This window comes from Talpa europaea (genome assembly GCF_964194135.1).
Source record: "Talpa europaea genome assembly, chromosome: 14".
In the NCBI taxonomy this organism is placed as follows: Eukaryota; Metazoa; Chordata; class Mammalia; order Eulipotyphla; family Talpidae; genus Talpa; species Talpa europaea.
The window spans coordinates 88,097,175-88,114,235 of record NC_140082.1 but is presented as its reverse complement, the minus strand read 5'-3'; the positions used below and the strand labels follow the sequence as shown (position 1 = coordinate 88,114,235).

The 17,061-nt window shown below is 48.0% G+C and overlaps 2 protein-coding genes across 2 annotated transcripts in view; both read right to left on the bottom strand.

Moving 5' to 3' along the window:
• Positions 1-10,861, bottom strand: part of AKAP13 (A-kinase anchoring protein 13) — a gene marked incomplete at its 5' end in the record, with an annotated part of 84,800 nt that extends 73,939 nt beyond the window's left edge. Inside the window, one exon of the mRNA XM_084253151.1 lies at positions 10,781-10,861. Coding sequence (XP_084109277.1) covers positions 10,781-10,861 — 81 coding nt within the window. The remainder of the gene's footprint in view (positions 1-10,780) is intronic.
• Positions 10,862-11,149: 288 nt separating this feature from the next.
• Positions 11,150-17,061, bottom strand: part of LOC311183606 (A-kinase anchor protein 13-like) — a gene marked incomplete at both ends in the record, with an annotated part of 100,902 nt that continues 94,990 nt past the window's right edge. The window contains one exon of the mRNA XM_084253150.1: positions 11,150-11,255. Coding sequence (XP_084109276.1) covers positions 11,150-11,255 — 106 coding nt within the window. The remainder of the gene's footprint in view (positions 11,256-17,061) is intronic.

Here is a 17,061-nt window from a genome sequence, read left to right as displayed (position 1 = left end):
CAGGGGGCCAGGAGAGAACTGTGTGTATGGATAATAGAAATGTTCCTATCATGATAGTGGATTTTTGAAAATCACAATATCCTCCTTTTTATTAAATTATAAAATGGTTGTCAAGACACACACTTTTAGAAAGTGTTCCTCAATTCTGTTTGTGTGTAAGACATGGTTTTATTTTTTTTAAGAGATATGAATTAAGCATTGACACTTTACTCTCCTTTTAAAAAAAAAAAAAAAAGATTTAGTTAGTTATTTATACAAGCACTGGGTACAGTCAGAAGCGCGGGAGGGTGAGAGAATTCACCAGAGCCAGAGCGGGAAGGAGAACAGGCAGAAGGACCGAAGGACACTGCTGAGGGGAGCAGCGGGCGGCAGGAGAGGTCTGCGCGCCATGTGGGACCCTCCTCCGGTGGCCGGGGAGCAGCCGGGGATTGAACCGGCGCTGCAGAGGCTGCGGGCAGCTTCGCAACCCAGCGCTCAACCGCTGCGCCACCGGGGAGGCCCCAAGACATGGTTTTAAACACACACACAAAATTATCAACTTCTTAGTCTTCAAGTTATTCAGTAGTTATAGCTAAACTATCAAGCACAGCTATTTTATGTATAGTCAGAATTTATGGAAAATATTACAGAGACAAATGAGGAGAAAACCATAGCTATTAAACTGGTCTGGAAATTTGGTCAAATGTAGATCACACAAACGTTTGTGAGAACTCATCAAATTATAAACTTGCACTGGTGAAGTTTTTCTGCTAATAATAAAAGCAAGAAGCCAGAGCTATGGTGCTTAATAGAAGATCATTTTGAAATTGAAGAGAACTTAGTTTTTCTTCCTTTAATGCCCCAAAGAGGAAGAGGATATATGAATATAGCAACTGGTTAAATGATTAACAGATATAAAAAACAAAAAAATCTAACAGCACCAAAGAATGCTGAGCTGCTCTAAACCACTATGAAGTTGCCTTCTCCTCCCAGGACCTTCAGCAATTCTCAATCAGTATTTTGGGACATTGCCCTAAATTTCGATCACCTTTTTAACACCACACAAGTGATTCCATGGCTGTGAGTAAACAACATTCTTTGCTTCCACATGGAAGACACTGACAGACTCAAAGCATCTGCAGTTGCAAAAAGTGAGTGACACATTTCCCAAAATAACAACATACTAGCATATATGTAAAATGTCTCACGAAAAAATTATAAAACTTTATTTACAAATATTTAAAGTAACACGTAATGCACGCTTAAGAACTAAATTTAAATTAAATCAAAACTCTTTAACTGAACACACCGATTTCCGAGTAACAGCAGAGAAAAACGTATCAGTGTCGGGAGATAATTCTCCAGGGGCCTCTCCTGTTTCCTAGGAGTGGAGGTCAAAGATCTCTTGATGTGACCATCCCTGTGAGGTGAAGAACTCTGACCTAATTTCATTTTTTCAGTTCTGCTTTTTTTTTTTTTAAATTGAAGTAACACTGGTTTATAAGTTTATGACCTTCAGTTTTTAGCTGCACAGTGATGCCTGCATGATCAGTGACAACTAAGACCCACATCTACTATTTTGTAGTTTCTCAAACCTTAATGATGATGTACTCCTTGTTTTTGTAAGTTTGTTTTGATGAACTTCTTATCTGGTGATAATTTCAGGTCTCCAGGACAGTGACAAGTAGTCCAGGTCCTCACGCACCTCCTCTTTGCTAGAATTCACATCCTCACCCCCACGGCAGTGCCGGGAGGGCACCACAGCGTGCTGCTGTTAACTGCACTTCGGGCTTTATCTGAAACTTCATTATGTTTTCACTGATGTTCTTTTCTGTTCCAGGATCCACTCCAGGATACTACTTTGCATTCCGCTTATGTGTGTGTGTATACTTGCACATTTTAACATCTTTTCTGAAATACATAATTCATAAGCTCTACAACTTATACCCCGAAGTGTATAATTCAGTGGCTGAGCCTATTCACAGAGTTGTGTATCCATCACCACTATTTTAGAGTATTTTCGTTACACTAAAAATGCTTCTGTACACATCAGCAGCTACAATCCCCAGAATCGGAGGCACCACCTCCGCGCAGGCCGTTGCCAATCCACTTCCCGTCTCTAGGGATTTGCCTGTCCTGGACGCTTCATGTACGCGGCATTCCCATTAAGTGGTCTTCTGGGCCTGACTTCCTTCACTTACCAAAGTGTTTTTTCACTTTGATTTATTTATTCCTTATTTGCAGACATTCGAGTTGCTTTCATTTCCTGGCCGTTATAATTGTATAAAAGAATATACTACGCACATTTTTGTGCGGACGTTTTCATTTCTCTTAGGTAATATACCTACAAGTGCAACTGCGGGTCATACGACAACTTTTTGCTTAATGTTCTGAGGAACTCTCAGAGTTTTTCAAAGAGACTGGACCACATGACATTCCCACCAGCAATGCACGCATGTTTGAATTTCTCCACGCTCTTGCCAACACTTGTCCTTTAGACTGTAGCCATCCTAGCGATAAGGAGTATCTCATGTAAGTACTTCTTTCAAAATGGGAAATAGTTTTTGATCTGTTGGTTACTTTCTAGGAAGGTAGCACAAAGATAAAATGCTCCGCACCTTCTGATTTGCTTCCTTCCCTTCACTTAAATAAGGTTTTAAACACTATCTATGTATCAAATCATTGCATCCAGTCTCAAAAACAGAGGTAGTAAGAGAACATGTCCTTAGGTGAGAGAACCTCTCATAGCTTAAGTGAGAGAGACAGGCCTTGCCCAGCATTCAGCACACAGAGGGCCCCAAAGGTGTGTGCTGACTCGGACAATGATGCCCAGTTAACAGAAATGGGAATTAGCGAATGGAATGATGCGATGACATGCTGTATTTTAAATGCTACCGACACCTCTGGCCAGGCCACAAACATTACACACAGACACAAGCCAGATAACAGCTCTGCTCTCCCACTTCAGGCAAAGCGTTGCGCAATATGGCACGGGAAAGTCAGAGGTTGCCACACCCTGTAGAAGCGGAAGAATCAGAGTTTCTCAGAGGTTACCAAGAAAAAGCGGGTCCACAGTACCAAGCGCTGCAGAGAAGTCAAAAGCAAGAACAGAAATCTATTGATGCTAACTATTAAATACCAAACTGGGCAAGTGTGAGGTGTCTGGTGACTTTGGACAGAGCAGCTTTTACAAGAACTAACCCTGCAGAAGAGCTCATGGTACTGTGTCAAGTATGCTACCTCGATATCTTTTTCCTGCCCCATCCTCATTTTTGCGGAGGCCACACTCTCCATGTGGCCGGATGTGGGGGCGTAGCTGTGCTGACTGTATGACACAGGCAGCTTCACCGGCTCACAAGAACAGAAGCTACTTGACAGCCAAATCACATCTTTTACCCCCGGGGTCTCCCCCAGAAGGTGGAGCAAGTGTGTGGCTCCTGGTAGAGGTTCCATGATCAACCTTTCAGTTCACTCAGCGGTTTTACAGGAGAACCGCAGGCAGCTGGGCGAGCCGCCAGGAGACTCTCTTCACTAGACCCACTACACCCAGCGAGGTGGTAGGAGGTGAAGGGACACGAAGGTACGAAAGCAGGTCGGTGAGCAAGAGCACTTCTTCCCACGTCTCAGCACGGAACAAGGACTCGACAGTGAATAACACGACGTGATGCGGGCCCTGCTGTCCCACGTGGAGGAACAGGCGCTGGGCTCCGTTTTCCTCGCCTTCTGCCCGGGACGCTCTCCCCAGCCCCAGGGTCTCCTCCTCCTGCTCCGTCTCACGACTTGACAGTTGTTTAAACAATTTTTCCTAGCAATATAAAATTGAACAAGTCTGGCAAAGCACACTTAATAGCGCCAGAGATTTGCTGCATAATAGAAGCGCGGTTTAATTTAGACAAAAAATATTTAGAAAATATTGAAATGAAACAACTAAAATATGGAACAACAGGTGCCAATTTTTCAAACATTAAAATGCTGTAATGGTTTTCATCTGTCCTTGGCTTTGTCTATTTCCATGGGCCTGCATTCTCAATCACTGGGGGCTCGTTAACAGGGGCTGAGAAGGCTGGCTGCCTCTAAGCGCAAGAAGCATGAGCAGACCAGACCGCAGTGCAGATGCGCAGAGACCCCTCATTTGAAGGAGGCTTCACTTACAAACATAAAGGTAAAAATGTGTACTGAAAAAGAGTAAGATTTCAGGGGAAATCAAGCAGGAATTGAGTAGATATTTGCATGCCACCAGACATTTAAGAAACACAAGAACGAAGCCATTCTGAGACTAGGAGAGGCCCAGAGTTGAGAGGCTGTTGAGAACTGGGTCCTAGGCACAGGTAGGGGGATCGCCCCACCTCCCCCCATATGCAGGTATGCGCAGACATGTTCACCAAGGAGGAGAAAATGAAACCACACCCAGCAAGCCAAAGACTGCCCCAAAATGAAATCTGACCAATCACTGCTTAACAAACATTGCACCCATCAGATCTGCACTGAAAGTTCATTTGCATTAAGCAGGACTTTTAGTGTGTATATAAGCACACCCCCCAGCGGGTTGCAGGGGCTTACAGCTCAAGTGCTTCTTGCATCTGATTTCCTGGACTGCACTCCTGAAATGCCAAGTTTGCTGTATGCAAGTGGTAACACCGTTGCTGTAACCTGACCAGACTTCTGGGTCAACACAATGCTCACAGCAGCACTATTCACAGCAGACAAAAGGTGGAGGCCGCCAAAGTATCCACTGACAGATGGAAACAGGCAGAATGTGGCACATATAAAGAGTGGAATATTATTCAGCCTGTAAAAGAAAAATCATGACCCTTGCTACAACATCGTTTCCAGAAAGCCTCAAGACATTGTGCTAAGTCAAATAAACCAGTCGCAGAGGACAAATACTGGATGATTCCACTTGCAGTAGGTACCAGAGTCCTCAGATTCAGAGATAAAAACAGAATGGTGGTTGCCATGCACTAGGGGGAGGAAGGAATGGGCAGTCACCATTTAATGAATACAGAATCTGTTTGCCAAGATGAAAGTCCTGGAGACGGACAGTCATGATGGCTGCCCAACAACGTGCCTGTAACTTCATGCCACTGGACTGGAAGCCTGGTTGTGGCAAAGCTCGTTCTACACATATATACGCTGATCACATAAAAAAGAACTGCAAAAATAGAATAAAAAACAAATAGAATGAGTGTGCAGCTGTTAGAGAAGCAAGCTTGCTTGCTCAGAGGAAAGTCTCAGGCAGCCCACGTAGCCAGAGGCACAGCTGGTAATCCGGGCCAGATGCTACCAATCATGGGCAATGCCATTACCCGGAGGATGGAGCCCACATGCACGTAGCGTGGAAAGAACGTCCAAACACGTATCAGCGCTTTCAGCCACATCCTGCGCAGTGATAGCAACACTACCCATGTCATATTCTTGTGTCAAACGTAGCAAGCCTACATAAAAGTTGCTTAAGAAATCTAAACTGGAGGACAGAAACCGCCCCCCACCTCCGTCCTGTTTCAGAATCACTGATGTGACACTTGAGTTTGCCCTCGTCATGATTCTAGTTTTCAGTGCTTCCCTGTTACTGTCTCACTCACCCAAGACAGTGTGAAGGCCACACGATGTGGCTCCATCTGAAACAATTTCAGTGTGTGACACTGGCCAGACACTACGCTGGGCCCTGAGGATGTTACATGGCAACACCTCTCTTCTGCGCGCCAGAGGGCGGCCTCCAAGATGAGGTTTTCACGTCAGTGGATGATAAGCTGATTCTTACACTATCAATGTTCTTCTCAGCCAGCTCTGAAACTAGACTTGACCAAAGATTCTAATCACCAGCAGAATTCGGAGGCAGAACAGAAAGCAAGAACAGAGTTGAGACTGCTAAGAATTTCATAAGTTTTAAGACAAATGGAGATGCGGAGTATGAGCCCCTCTGTCCAGATTTTCCCCGAAGAAATTTTTGAGTTACCAGCAAAATTCAGGATTAGTAACTGACTGAATGGTAGGAGAGAGCACAGCCTAAGATAACTCAGAAATTCTCTTTAGCAAGGAGGTGAAATGAAGAAAATAAACTCTATGCCCACGTTTTTCAGAGAAGTAAGTTACCAAAATCCACCTTCTTCTGGTTCTGACCCCACTGAAGACTCTTCTGCTAAAACACAAGCTCGGTCCTTTGTCAACAGTCTCTGAGATAACCAGATAATGGACACTACGAGCAGCCGACATGCAAAAATCTCTGGCGAGTCACGGCGCATATGCAACATGGGATAACGGGAGTTAGTTACTGCAGAAGACATGCCAACCCGCCCAGCTAATTTCTCATTCCTGTTACAAAGCTTGGGGCCCGTTGTGATTATCGAGGCCACACCCACGTAATGTTCCCATCAGTCTGAAAATAGAGCCGTACATATTTTCAGTGGCGAGAGAACGGCCTTTTATTTTAGGCGGTGTTTCTGCTACTGTTTATATCCGAACATCCTAATAATTCGGCTCATGGTTACACCCAGCCTTCCCAGTCATTGGCCCTATTTACTTCCTTTGCAACCGTCTTAGCAGATCGACTCAGAGATAAAGGGCTGAACAAAAGGAAGCAAAGCCCCACCATCCGGACATGGAAGCCAACATTTGAGTCAAAATCTTTTCGGGGAATCAGAGACTATAGCTGACCAGATATGCTAGTTGCCCTCAATCCTGCACCTCCTGTATCTTTTGTCTGAAGCGATGCAGAACTGACTTAGAAAGCAAGCGAACTTTCAAAGGATGTATATTCCTCTGTGAAATGATACCAGAGTTAAAGACACACCCCTGAGATAGAGGCATGAGGTCACCAGACCCGCCCAGACACTATGGATAAAGAGGGGGTTGTTCTCCTCTGCAAATATTTTCACTGAATACACTCAAAACATGGTGGTAAATCTTTTAACCATTCATCTGAAACTCTAAATTACTAGTTAGGAGGGATGGTCTCAATAAATGATCAGTAACATGAAGAATTATGGTCACTGTCAGTAGGCAAAAATTATAAAATGAGTTAACCAGAAATGGCCCCTGGATCAGAATCAATTTAAATCAGCAGTTAACCCTGAATTCCCACTCCGGTTTTGCGTGCAGCTTCAAGTACGTGCTGTCCTCTTGCGTTAGGAGCAGTCTCAGGGTTGTTCAACATGAGTCGGCTACAGAACTGTAGTAAGCGGAGGATCTTATTCACCAACCTGGGAGGTCAACACAAGCTTTTTGAAGGATGCTGTGAGAAGAGCAGGATGATACCTCAGGGTGTCTGCCAACAAATTTCTACCCCGCCCTATGTTGAACACGTGATTCACTGTCAGCGACCACTCATCCTAAGAGCGACAGGCCACACACGCACGTGGGCAGGGGGTGAAAAGAGGAATGTCACACAGGGAGGGTGTGTATGGGCACGCCGGGCTGGGGATGGAGGGGTGTGATCAAGGAATGCCATCAAGTTACAGCTTGTATTTAGAAAACTTCGCAATAAGGTAAGATACAAGAGCTGGTGTGAGGATAAAGGGCACTAGACGCAGCCGGAGGGAAAGTCAGGTGTGGAAGGGCTACCATGGCAACGACTATATAGAATTGAAAGTGCAAACAGGCCAGAGTGCAAAGTCCATGAAAGTGTGGGGACCTGACACGGAATGAGGACTCTGAAGCTAATCTGCAGTGAATTCTCAGCATGCCCCTGGCCTTACAGGGCTAGGGCTGTAAAGGTAGACAGCAAAGTGATGGTTTTTGTATATTTCCATACGTCATTTCTGTGTCTTCTACCAACTTAATCAGTGTATTCTATAGTTTAGATATGATGCTTACAAATCTTAAAAGATGAACTCATTCAACGAACAAATACTACTGAGCATTCCGTTTGAATCGGGACATTGTTCTGAGTACTTGGATATATTTAGTGAAAAGATTAAAAAAATGACAACTGCCATAGTACAAAAATTCTAACTTCCACAGATGTAAGGAGTGAGAAGATAGACACAGTCACTTGAAAACTGAACCGGCAGAGACACCAAATACAATTATTTTTCTTGAGACATGATTAAAGATCCTGAAACTCAAAATGGAAGCTAACTGGAGAACACTTATGCATGACTGAAAAACCTGCGAGCAAAATCTGCTAAAATGGGCACGACAAAAGAATGTGTATGAGATCAAGCACCCGTGTGAAGTCCTCTAGAAGGTATTCCTGCACCGGGAATGAAGTAACCAGGAGAACTTCTCAGGCTCTTTCCAATATGAAAAGACTAAGACAGAAAAACAACATGAACATGCAAGTTAAAACTGATACACCTAGTCACGTAATGAAAGGTCGACTCCGAGGCAAAGTCTCAGGGAGCAAGAAGAAACACAGACCTCGGATACAATCAGACCCGGGGCTACGTTCTACCACTGAAATACAGGGCCCGCGAGGCCTTTGGAAATGACCATCCAAGCCTGTTTTTCCATATGTAAAATGAGACCGGCAGCAGGAAGGTAAAAATCAAAACAGCGGTATCCTATACCCAATCCCTTCTTCCACCTCAGACCACAAAACCACTCTACAGTGCCTGGGCTACGATCAGGCACCCTCATTGGGCCCACGCTGCCAGAATGGTCTTTAAAAACACAAATCAGAAGTAAAGCAGCCAAAGAAAGCAAACTGCTCACCAGGCTGTCAGGCCTGCTCTCCTAGGCCCCTGGGGATGGCTACCACACCACCGGGGCTCCGGCAGCCCAGCCACAATGGCTGTGAGCGCCCCCCTTCATCAGCATCCCTAGAGCACCCTGCCATCAGCACCTTTTCATCCTCTGGAGATCAGTTTTTTAAATGTCAGCATCAGAGACAGAGCTTCGATCGAGAACAGGCCTCCCATGTCCGCTATTTGGCACACGGCTTGCGTCTCACATTACGTGTAACACCTTCCGAGAACCGCGCAGCCCACGTACCATGCCCGGCACCCTACAGGCCATCACTGGTTTTAATGCAGAGGTCTCAGTGATGCACCCCTCTTTTTACCACCAGCGTGAAAAAACCTGCGGCAAACTTACCTACTCACTGAAACTGAAAAGCTGGGTCTTTTCGGAACTCGGTGTCTATTTGTAATCAGTGCCTATTTTCTGAGAAGTGAAGTTTTTCTCTACTGAAAGTCTTTCATTAAGTATTACGTAGTAGGTAGTATGGTGAAGAAACAGAACATAAACAGAGGTTCATTTGAAAATCAAATGGCATCTTTATTAGCTGTGACTTTGTGGCAGGGGATCCCGTCTATGTCACTCAAGTTCTCGGACTGTCTTCACCGTGGTTCAAGAGAAACCTCAGGCCTTTCATATGAAAATGGGGGAAACAGCTGCTGCCTGACAGGCCGGTCTCCAGTGAGATCATGCACGTGGAAGTGTCTGGTTCAAGCTGTCAAGCAGAAGCCTGGGCTGAAGTTAGCCCCCCGCGAAGGCCGAGGCCCGGCCGAGGTCTGCACACCCAGCACTGTCCTACGTGGGCAGAAAGCCCGTGAGACCTAAACCAGGACGTTCTACCTTCCTCAACTCCCTTTCCCTCCCTCACAGGTAAAATCAGAAAGAGTTGAGCAAATAGCGGTCCTAAACGACGAGGCTCTCCTCAATATATGCAATCAAAGTGTTGACTATCACTGTGATTTCAGAGGAAAAAATCCCATTTCGGAGACAAGTTCAAGATGGCTCCAGCCGTGGCCTCGCTGTCCATGGGGCCCCGAGCAAGCTGGCGGGATGACGACACCGCCCCCCCAGGTCACCGCTCCTCCGCGGCCTCGTCCAGCGTAGGATTTTGCTGGTTTCTGGGTCGAGCCTTCGGAGCCCATTTCTTGGCCTCGACTGAGCAATAAGAAAAATGAGGGCGTCCGAAGCAACACGTGAAGTGACCAATCGGTACCTCAGCTGCACGCTTTCCTCGACCAGGGCAAGACAGCATCCCTCTGTCAGACACCCCCCCAACTGGACACCCTCCCAAGTTCACCTACTGAGGTTCTTCTAGCATGGGAAGCACTTGGCTGGCTTCCAGTTTCCCCTGCTTTTTCCAGAAAACCGCGAAACTTCCAAAAAGCGCTCCTTGAGTTGTCCAACATTCCCAGACTCACTGCCTTCTTGCGGCTGGAGGAGTTCCGATTAATTTTAGATTTAAGGATGCCTTCTGTGAGCAATTCGTTTTCCGGAGTCTCCGCCCTATCCTGCTCAGACACCCCCATCACTAGCGCCTGGAAAATAAACACACTCAGCTATCAACAGAGGCCGAGCTCGGGCTGAAAGGCTGCCAAGCCAAGCGAAAGGGTGGCTGTGCCACGTTAATAGAGAGAGCGGTTAGAGACCCTCCGAAGGAAATAAAAACGTGTACCTTTGTCTCCAAGACTCGCCAATGAGAGAGCAGAGAAACAACACGCAGAGAAGACCCAGACAAAAGACAGAGACCATGGGACAGCGGCAGAGAGACACACACCCAGTCGGATGGGGTCTGGGGCGGAGGGCAGGGCAGGGAGAGTGGGGCAGACATGTCAGGCAGGAGCGCCTCGAAGGCGGGCTTCTTCCTCTGTGACTTCAAGACTATGAGGTTCTACGAGCATAACAGCGCGTTTAAGCAAAATGTCACTTAAAGGACAATGGCTCAATGCTGTTCTCCAGCCTCCATTGTTTCCATTCAGACATTCCTTTAAGACCCTGAAGATCACCAACCCAACCCCCCAGTCCCCACTGTCCACGTGTGCTGCTCAGTCCTTCTCCCGCAGCAGCCAGGCCCGGGGGCGTGGGCACAGCCCCACAGCGGCCTGGTGTCCGAGGCGGGGCCCCTTACCTTCAGCAACACCACGTCCACAGTCCTGTCCACCTTGGAGATGTCACACAGGCTGTAGCGCCTCTTGTGCCGCTCGTACATGTTGTCCAGAGGCAGGAGAGGGGACAAAATGCAGGAGATGTGCCCACTGCTAATCTGGGGGAACGGTGCGCTCCCCACGAGTCGAGTCCCGAGTTTCTCAGGGCGAGTTGGAGAAGCTCTGTGCCTTCTAGATGCCTCTCTCCATAAAACCCTCACAGGGTCACAACGAGCTAAAAAGAAGCCAAGCAGAATCCAATTCCTTGAACCGACTGAGAACTTTCTGGCCACTTGCGAGCACCGCGATGATGAATTTATAATTCATAACATAAACAGTCAGAGCCTCCACTGCTACACTTTGTGCAGATCTTGACTGAAGCAGAAGCACGCAGCCTTTCCACCGCCGGCAAGAACTCCAGGAGAAAAATTAATGAACCGGCTGAGCATGATGGCCGACCTAGGTGGGGGAAAAACCCGCAAGAGGCAACAGAAATCCACTATGCACTTTGTCAGGAAAAGAGGGGGAAAAAAAGGGAAGATACCTCTGCTTCAAAGAGAGGACAGGAAAAAATGCTCATTGAAATCCGTTTTCTCCATTAAAAAAAAAAGGGGGGGAAGGAAAATCAATTTTCCTTTATAGAAAAAAAAAAAAAAAGTCGCCGCCTGGAGAGTCTGTTGCAAGTCGGGGCTGTGGCGTCTGTCTCTGGCTCACCAGGCAGTGGGGCTTGGTTCTGATTTAAGTGGAAAATGTCTAATGACAGCAGAGTAAGAGGAGGGAAAAAAAAAAAAAAAAAGACGACTCCTCCGGTCTGCTCCCTCCCACCCCTCCCGGGCCGGCCGTCCCGCCCCGCAGAGCGTCACTCTTTGCCCTTTCAGCGCGGCACCAGCAGCCTCGGAGGGCTGGAAACCTAATTGCAGTGGTGGGAACATGATTCATCCCGAGATGAAAAGAGGAAAACAAGGCTTCCTTCTCCAGCCCGCTTCCTCCTCCTCCTCCTCTCGCCGCGGCCTGTGAAAACGGCTCTGTCCCCCCTCGGGGAGCCTGGGGGAGCCTGGTGTCGGGGCGGGCGGTGACGGAAGGAGGGGTGTCAGCCTGAAGGCCGCGAGCAAGTGCAACACACTCATCTATTCCACGAAGCCCCCGAAAATTGAAACTACCGCAGGCGCACACGGCTGCTCCTGCCAAGCGCAGCCCAGTGATTTCATAGGAGAAAAATGTTACCCGACGATGTCAGGGCTCAATGTCTCCAGGACCGCGAGGGACGGCGAAAGTGTCTGAAGGGTGCGGAGGTCGTCGAGAGCCCAGGATGGTCGCCCGCAGGCCTGACGGAGGGTAGAGGCGCCTGCAGCGGAGGGTCCCAGGGGTCCCCGGCGCCACGGCATCCCCTCGGCCCCCTACCCTGCACTCCCAGGCACCCAGAGTCCTCTCTGCACACAGCTCTCACCGTGCTGGGAACGCTGGGGTGGGAGGGGTCAGGAGGAGGAGGAACTGAGGGAAGCGCAAAGCGGGGACTGTGCGGAGAAGGGGAAAAATAAAAAGCCCCATCTTCAACTCCTGGGCCCAGGGGAGCCCTGAGCTCGTCCCGGAGCATGTGAATCAGGCAAGGAGTAAGAGACTGGAAACCTCCATGTCTGTCTACACTGCAACCCGAATCGGTGACGAGATTTTCCACATTCTGGAAAAGTGAAGACGGTCCAAGGCCTCGAAGCTTGCCCGGGCCAGGGTCCCAGAGGCCAGCCAGCTCCCGGGAACCCAAGCAGCAAGCTCTGCCAGCACTCAGCCCCCCCCCCCCCCCCCCCCCGTCTCAGTGATCCCTGCCAAGCCTCTGACCCCGCGCCCCACTGTCCCACCAGAGGCACGAAGGACAGATGCCTCGGGCCGTGGTTCTGCGGGGTCCCTGACAGGCAGAGTGAGGCGGACGCTGCCTTTCATTAGAAGGAAGAGAGCAAGCAGCAGAGACAAGATGATTAGAGAGAGATTAAAAGGCTGTAAATGAAAGCCCCACTCAGGCTAACCCCTAGGATGGAAACCTGGCCGGGGGGTGACAAATATTTTTTAACGACGTGGTCCAGGGTACAAACCGAAAGACCCTTAGGATTTCATGTACGGAAAAACGAGTGGTTTATTATCTTTTCTGTATGAATTTTCACCAAGCTGCCATTTAGAAGGCTCCCTCCCCTCCCCAAGAACACAGAGCTGCCCCCCACCCCCAACATGGTTTATCCCTTACTGCCGCTCCCTTCTGTTTTAATCAGAATCAAATGTTTTCCTGCTTCCAAGGTTCCCAGGCATCTCCCCGGGGACCAGAGATGCTTTAATCACCAGGGTCTGTCTACTCCCAGCCTTGCCTCGCTGTAGGCTTAAACGCAGAGAATCTATATTGGTGTAACAGATTTTTTCTGCCTTGTAGTAGAGGCAAACAAAAGAATAAAAAGGTCTCTGTCCCCAGAAAGTTTATATAATTTGAGAGAAACCAGCTTCAAAATAATCCCATTGTGAAAATGGCCCAGATTGAGACATAAAGGATTAATTTTCTTATCGCTCATGATCTGCTGGCTTTTGGCTAGAGGCTGGAAATCTATTTCCTACTCTTTCTGCACACACAAACATATTAAGAGGATCTGGAGTCACCCTTCTGTATTCTGAGCCTTCTTGGAGAACAAATGTTCTGGGTGGGGAACAAAGAGTCTGCTTTAGCTCTCCCCCGCCCCACCCCGCCCAGCACTCCCCAAATGAAGGCGGAATCCACAGCCTGTGCTTTTGCTGCTGATGCGACAATTCCAAGTTTTTATCGAAAACATCTGGAACCACTGAACAGTTCCTCTGTTAGGATCCTGAAACACAGCAACCAATCATTTCATATCCAAACCAGAGCTGAGAGTGACGGATTTTCATTTGGAGAATATTCCCCCTCCTCTCCTTTAATTTTGGGAACATACAGTCAAATGGTTTATTGACAACCTCCAACAGTAGGAGTCATTTACAAGACACCAATCTTGTAACTATTTCCCCTTTCTCTTTATCTTCCATCCCATTCACACCACAGCCAGGGGCCCCAAATTCCTCAAGAGAAGCAACCAGTGCTTTTAGACAGGAGCAACAGGCATGCTTAAAAGATTCCAGAAGGTACAGTGTAACACTCTTATGCATTTTAACTTCACCGCAGCATTTGAGAATTAAACTTTCTCTCCCTTTACTGAATCACAGGCTCTAACCCCGTGGCCAAATTATTTAAGCATTCTTACAAGGGACTTGCATTTGGCTTGTTCTGCTGAGGACAGGGCCCTGTTCAAAGCCCCACAGCAGTTTCTGAACCAGGACACCACCTCGTGGGTGTGCTAAAGAGCTAAGCAGTAAGCTGGTGGACGGAGGGGTGGTCCCCTGCCGCTCAAGATTTTTATCTGTAACCCCAAAGGAAACACAAAGTAGCAGCATGTGATCGAGCACTGGCTAAAGACCACTAGCTAAACACCCACCAAGGACCCATCGAGTCCACAGACAACCCAACGTAGCAGAGTGAAGGTCAAGGGTTCCCTGTACACTCAGGTGTGCCACCATCCAAGCAGCGCCCTTGGACAGTCGGTCTGCCTGACCTAGAAAACTGCACAGGGAGATTGGACAACAGGTCACACCTGAAGTTCCTTCCCGATCTGACATTGTCAACCTCAAAGACAAGGAGATCTTTATCGCCTGCCACAGAGCTCACAGGTTGCAGGCAGATTCAGAGGAGAGGAGAGAGAAAACTCTCTCATAACTTGTAGACGCAGCATAGTCTCAAAACTTGTTGACACAGTATATTCTTAGATAATTGCATTTTCCACCTCTACTTTTTACATGAAATGAGAAGGAAAGGTCTACCCCAGACAACACTGCATTAATCTATGATTTCATTAACTTAGAAACAGTGAGTCACCCGGAGTCACACATGTGTTGGTGGCAAGATGGACTAGAAAACAGACAAAGCATTTAGCTGCCACTTGAGCAATTCCAGTTACTCTGAAAAACAGCCTGCTCCAAATAAGATGGTCAAGGATTCGAGAGAAGGAAATCACTTACAAAGACTGACGGGGCATTTTTCCATCTAGGATTTCCTTTTAAATTTCAATTGAGGTGTCTAAACAGAACAGGCCCAGGAGAGGGAGACCTTCCACTCCACCTCCCCGCTTCCAGGCATTTCTCTGACTCACACTTCAGAGGTTCCAGGAAGGTTAAGAGCAAAGAGAAAGGCCTGAAGGGCAACAGACAGTAACCCTCAAATTAGCAGCGGGCTGCAGCCAGCAGCACCTCTCCTCAGCCAGCCTCCTGGAGGCAGAAAGCTGTATCGACCGGCAAAAGAAGTCAACATGGAAGGGTGTAAGAAAAAACAAAGTTTTAAAGATGCCTCCTCCCAGGTTTGGGCTCCTCACAGGAAGCACCTCGTGGTGTCTACCACAAGCACAGAAGTGATAAATTTTACCAAAAGGACCAACCCAACCTCTTAAGTGAAGAAAGGTGGGGGGAGGGGGGGGAAGGGAGGTGGCAGGCTCAGAATTTTAGTTACAAAGTAGGACAGCTGGAGCTCTGGGACAAGTCTTCTGGGGCAGCATTTCTCAGTGACCCTCTCTGAGGTCTTCCTGCTTATTAGGCGGGTCCACGTGTGCCGTCTCGCTGATTTCTCATAAAAGTCTGTCGGTACACGTCAGCTGCACCAGGTCACAAAGCTGAGGAGGAGTTTGCGTTAAACTCAGTCCTGGAAATCTATTTTTCTTCCCAGGCCACGTCTTATTCTGCCACTAGGGTAATGCCCTACATTAAAAGAAATGCAACTATCATGGAAAAAATACAAATAAACATTTGAGAAAAGAAGACTCCGAATTCCTTACCCTTATTCATCAATAATTTTGTTTGCTTTTCTATAAATTCCAAGGGTAGAAAAAGGTGTTATTTTGTTCAATTAAAAATCTAAGAGTCAAAATTTTATAAAGTACAGGCAGAAAGTGTGCCGTCACCTTAAACAGACTCGATACCGTGGTCAGCGTTTTAATACGTGACCTTTCAATTTTTCAACAGCTTCTTACTACAGTAGTGTGCTCCGAAACTCAGAATGAGCTCATCCAACGCGCAGCCTAGGAGTTCGGGACACTGGCAGCCGCTGTCCAGGTCGTCTTTAGAACCAAAGGGTATGCTGACCTCCTAGTTTCTCTCTTTGGATCGGCCATTTCTTATGGCAGGTTTCTGAATCCTTGAAGAGGTCCATCGCCATGTCACGCCGCCCTCCTGAAAGCGGCTCTTCTGGATCAGGACCCCACAACTGTGCCTCCTGCAGCAGCGCACCCTCTGGGGGCTCCCCAGGCAGTGTTCTCCCTGTGATGCGGGGGCACCCAGAACAAAATCCTCTGAAGCCACATGCCCCGGGAGAAGCAAGCACGAACAGCACACTGCGGGGAGGAGGTAAGCTGGTGGTGAAACGGTCTCACTTCTCGTGACTTTTCTTCAGTTTGACATGATCTTCTGGCCTTAAAACCCACTTTTCATCATTTCCCTACTACACTCATCATTTCATCATTTCCCTACTACATTTTCTACTTCATTTTGTTATTTTAGCTCACAGCGAGCGTCCTGAGGTGGGTTCTGTCTCTGAAACAGCAGCTGTTCCTGCCCTCTCTGTGTCCTCCACAAGCCTGGGGAGCCAGGCTAACACGGCTGGCGGCGCGGAGGCGTCCAGCCGAAGCCCCCCTGGACGGCAGTCCATCTGTCTGCCGGCACGCCCGCGAAGACGCCATTCCATCAGCAACAAAGCCAACTCAAGCCCGAGTCAGGTTTCACCTTCCCGAAGATGTGGAGCCACCTGTCCTATTTCTTGCTGCCACCCACACCCTGGATGGAGGGCATTCTCCCGGGCACCTGCGCGGGGACCCCGACGGCGGAGACACGGACACCACGCTGCTTCCTCCTGTTCGATACCTGCTTCTCCGAAAGGGTATTTCACACCAGATCCCACAGATCTCACTGCTCATCAACTGCAAGCCGTGTTTACTATTTTTAATCTTTCAGCAACACTTATTTTTAGCATGACCACAACAGTACCCTGCAAGTCAGCGCGGCGCTGACAAAGACAAAGCAAAGGTTACTCCGATTTTCCCGTCGTAGTGGTGCGACCCTGCTCACGTGGGGAAATCGTACCAACTTCAGGAAGCCTGGAAGTGCCAGCTGCTGGCTGCGTAAACAACTGAGTGACAGCGCCCCCTCCCATGGGTCCTGGTCAGCAGAACTATACTAAGCA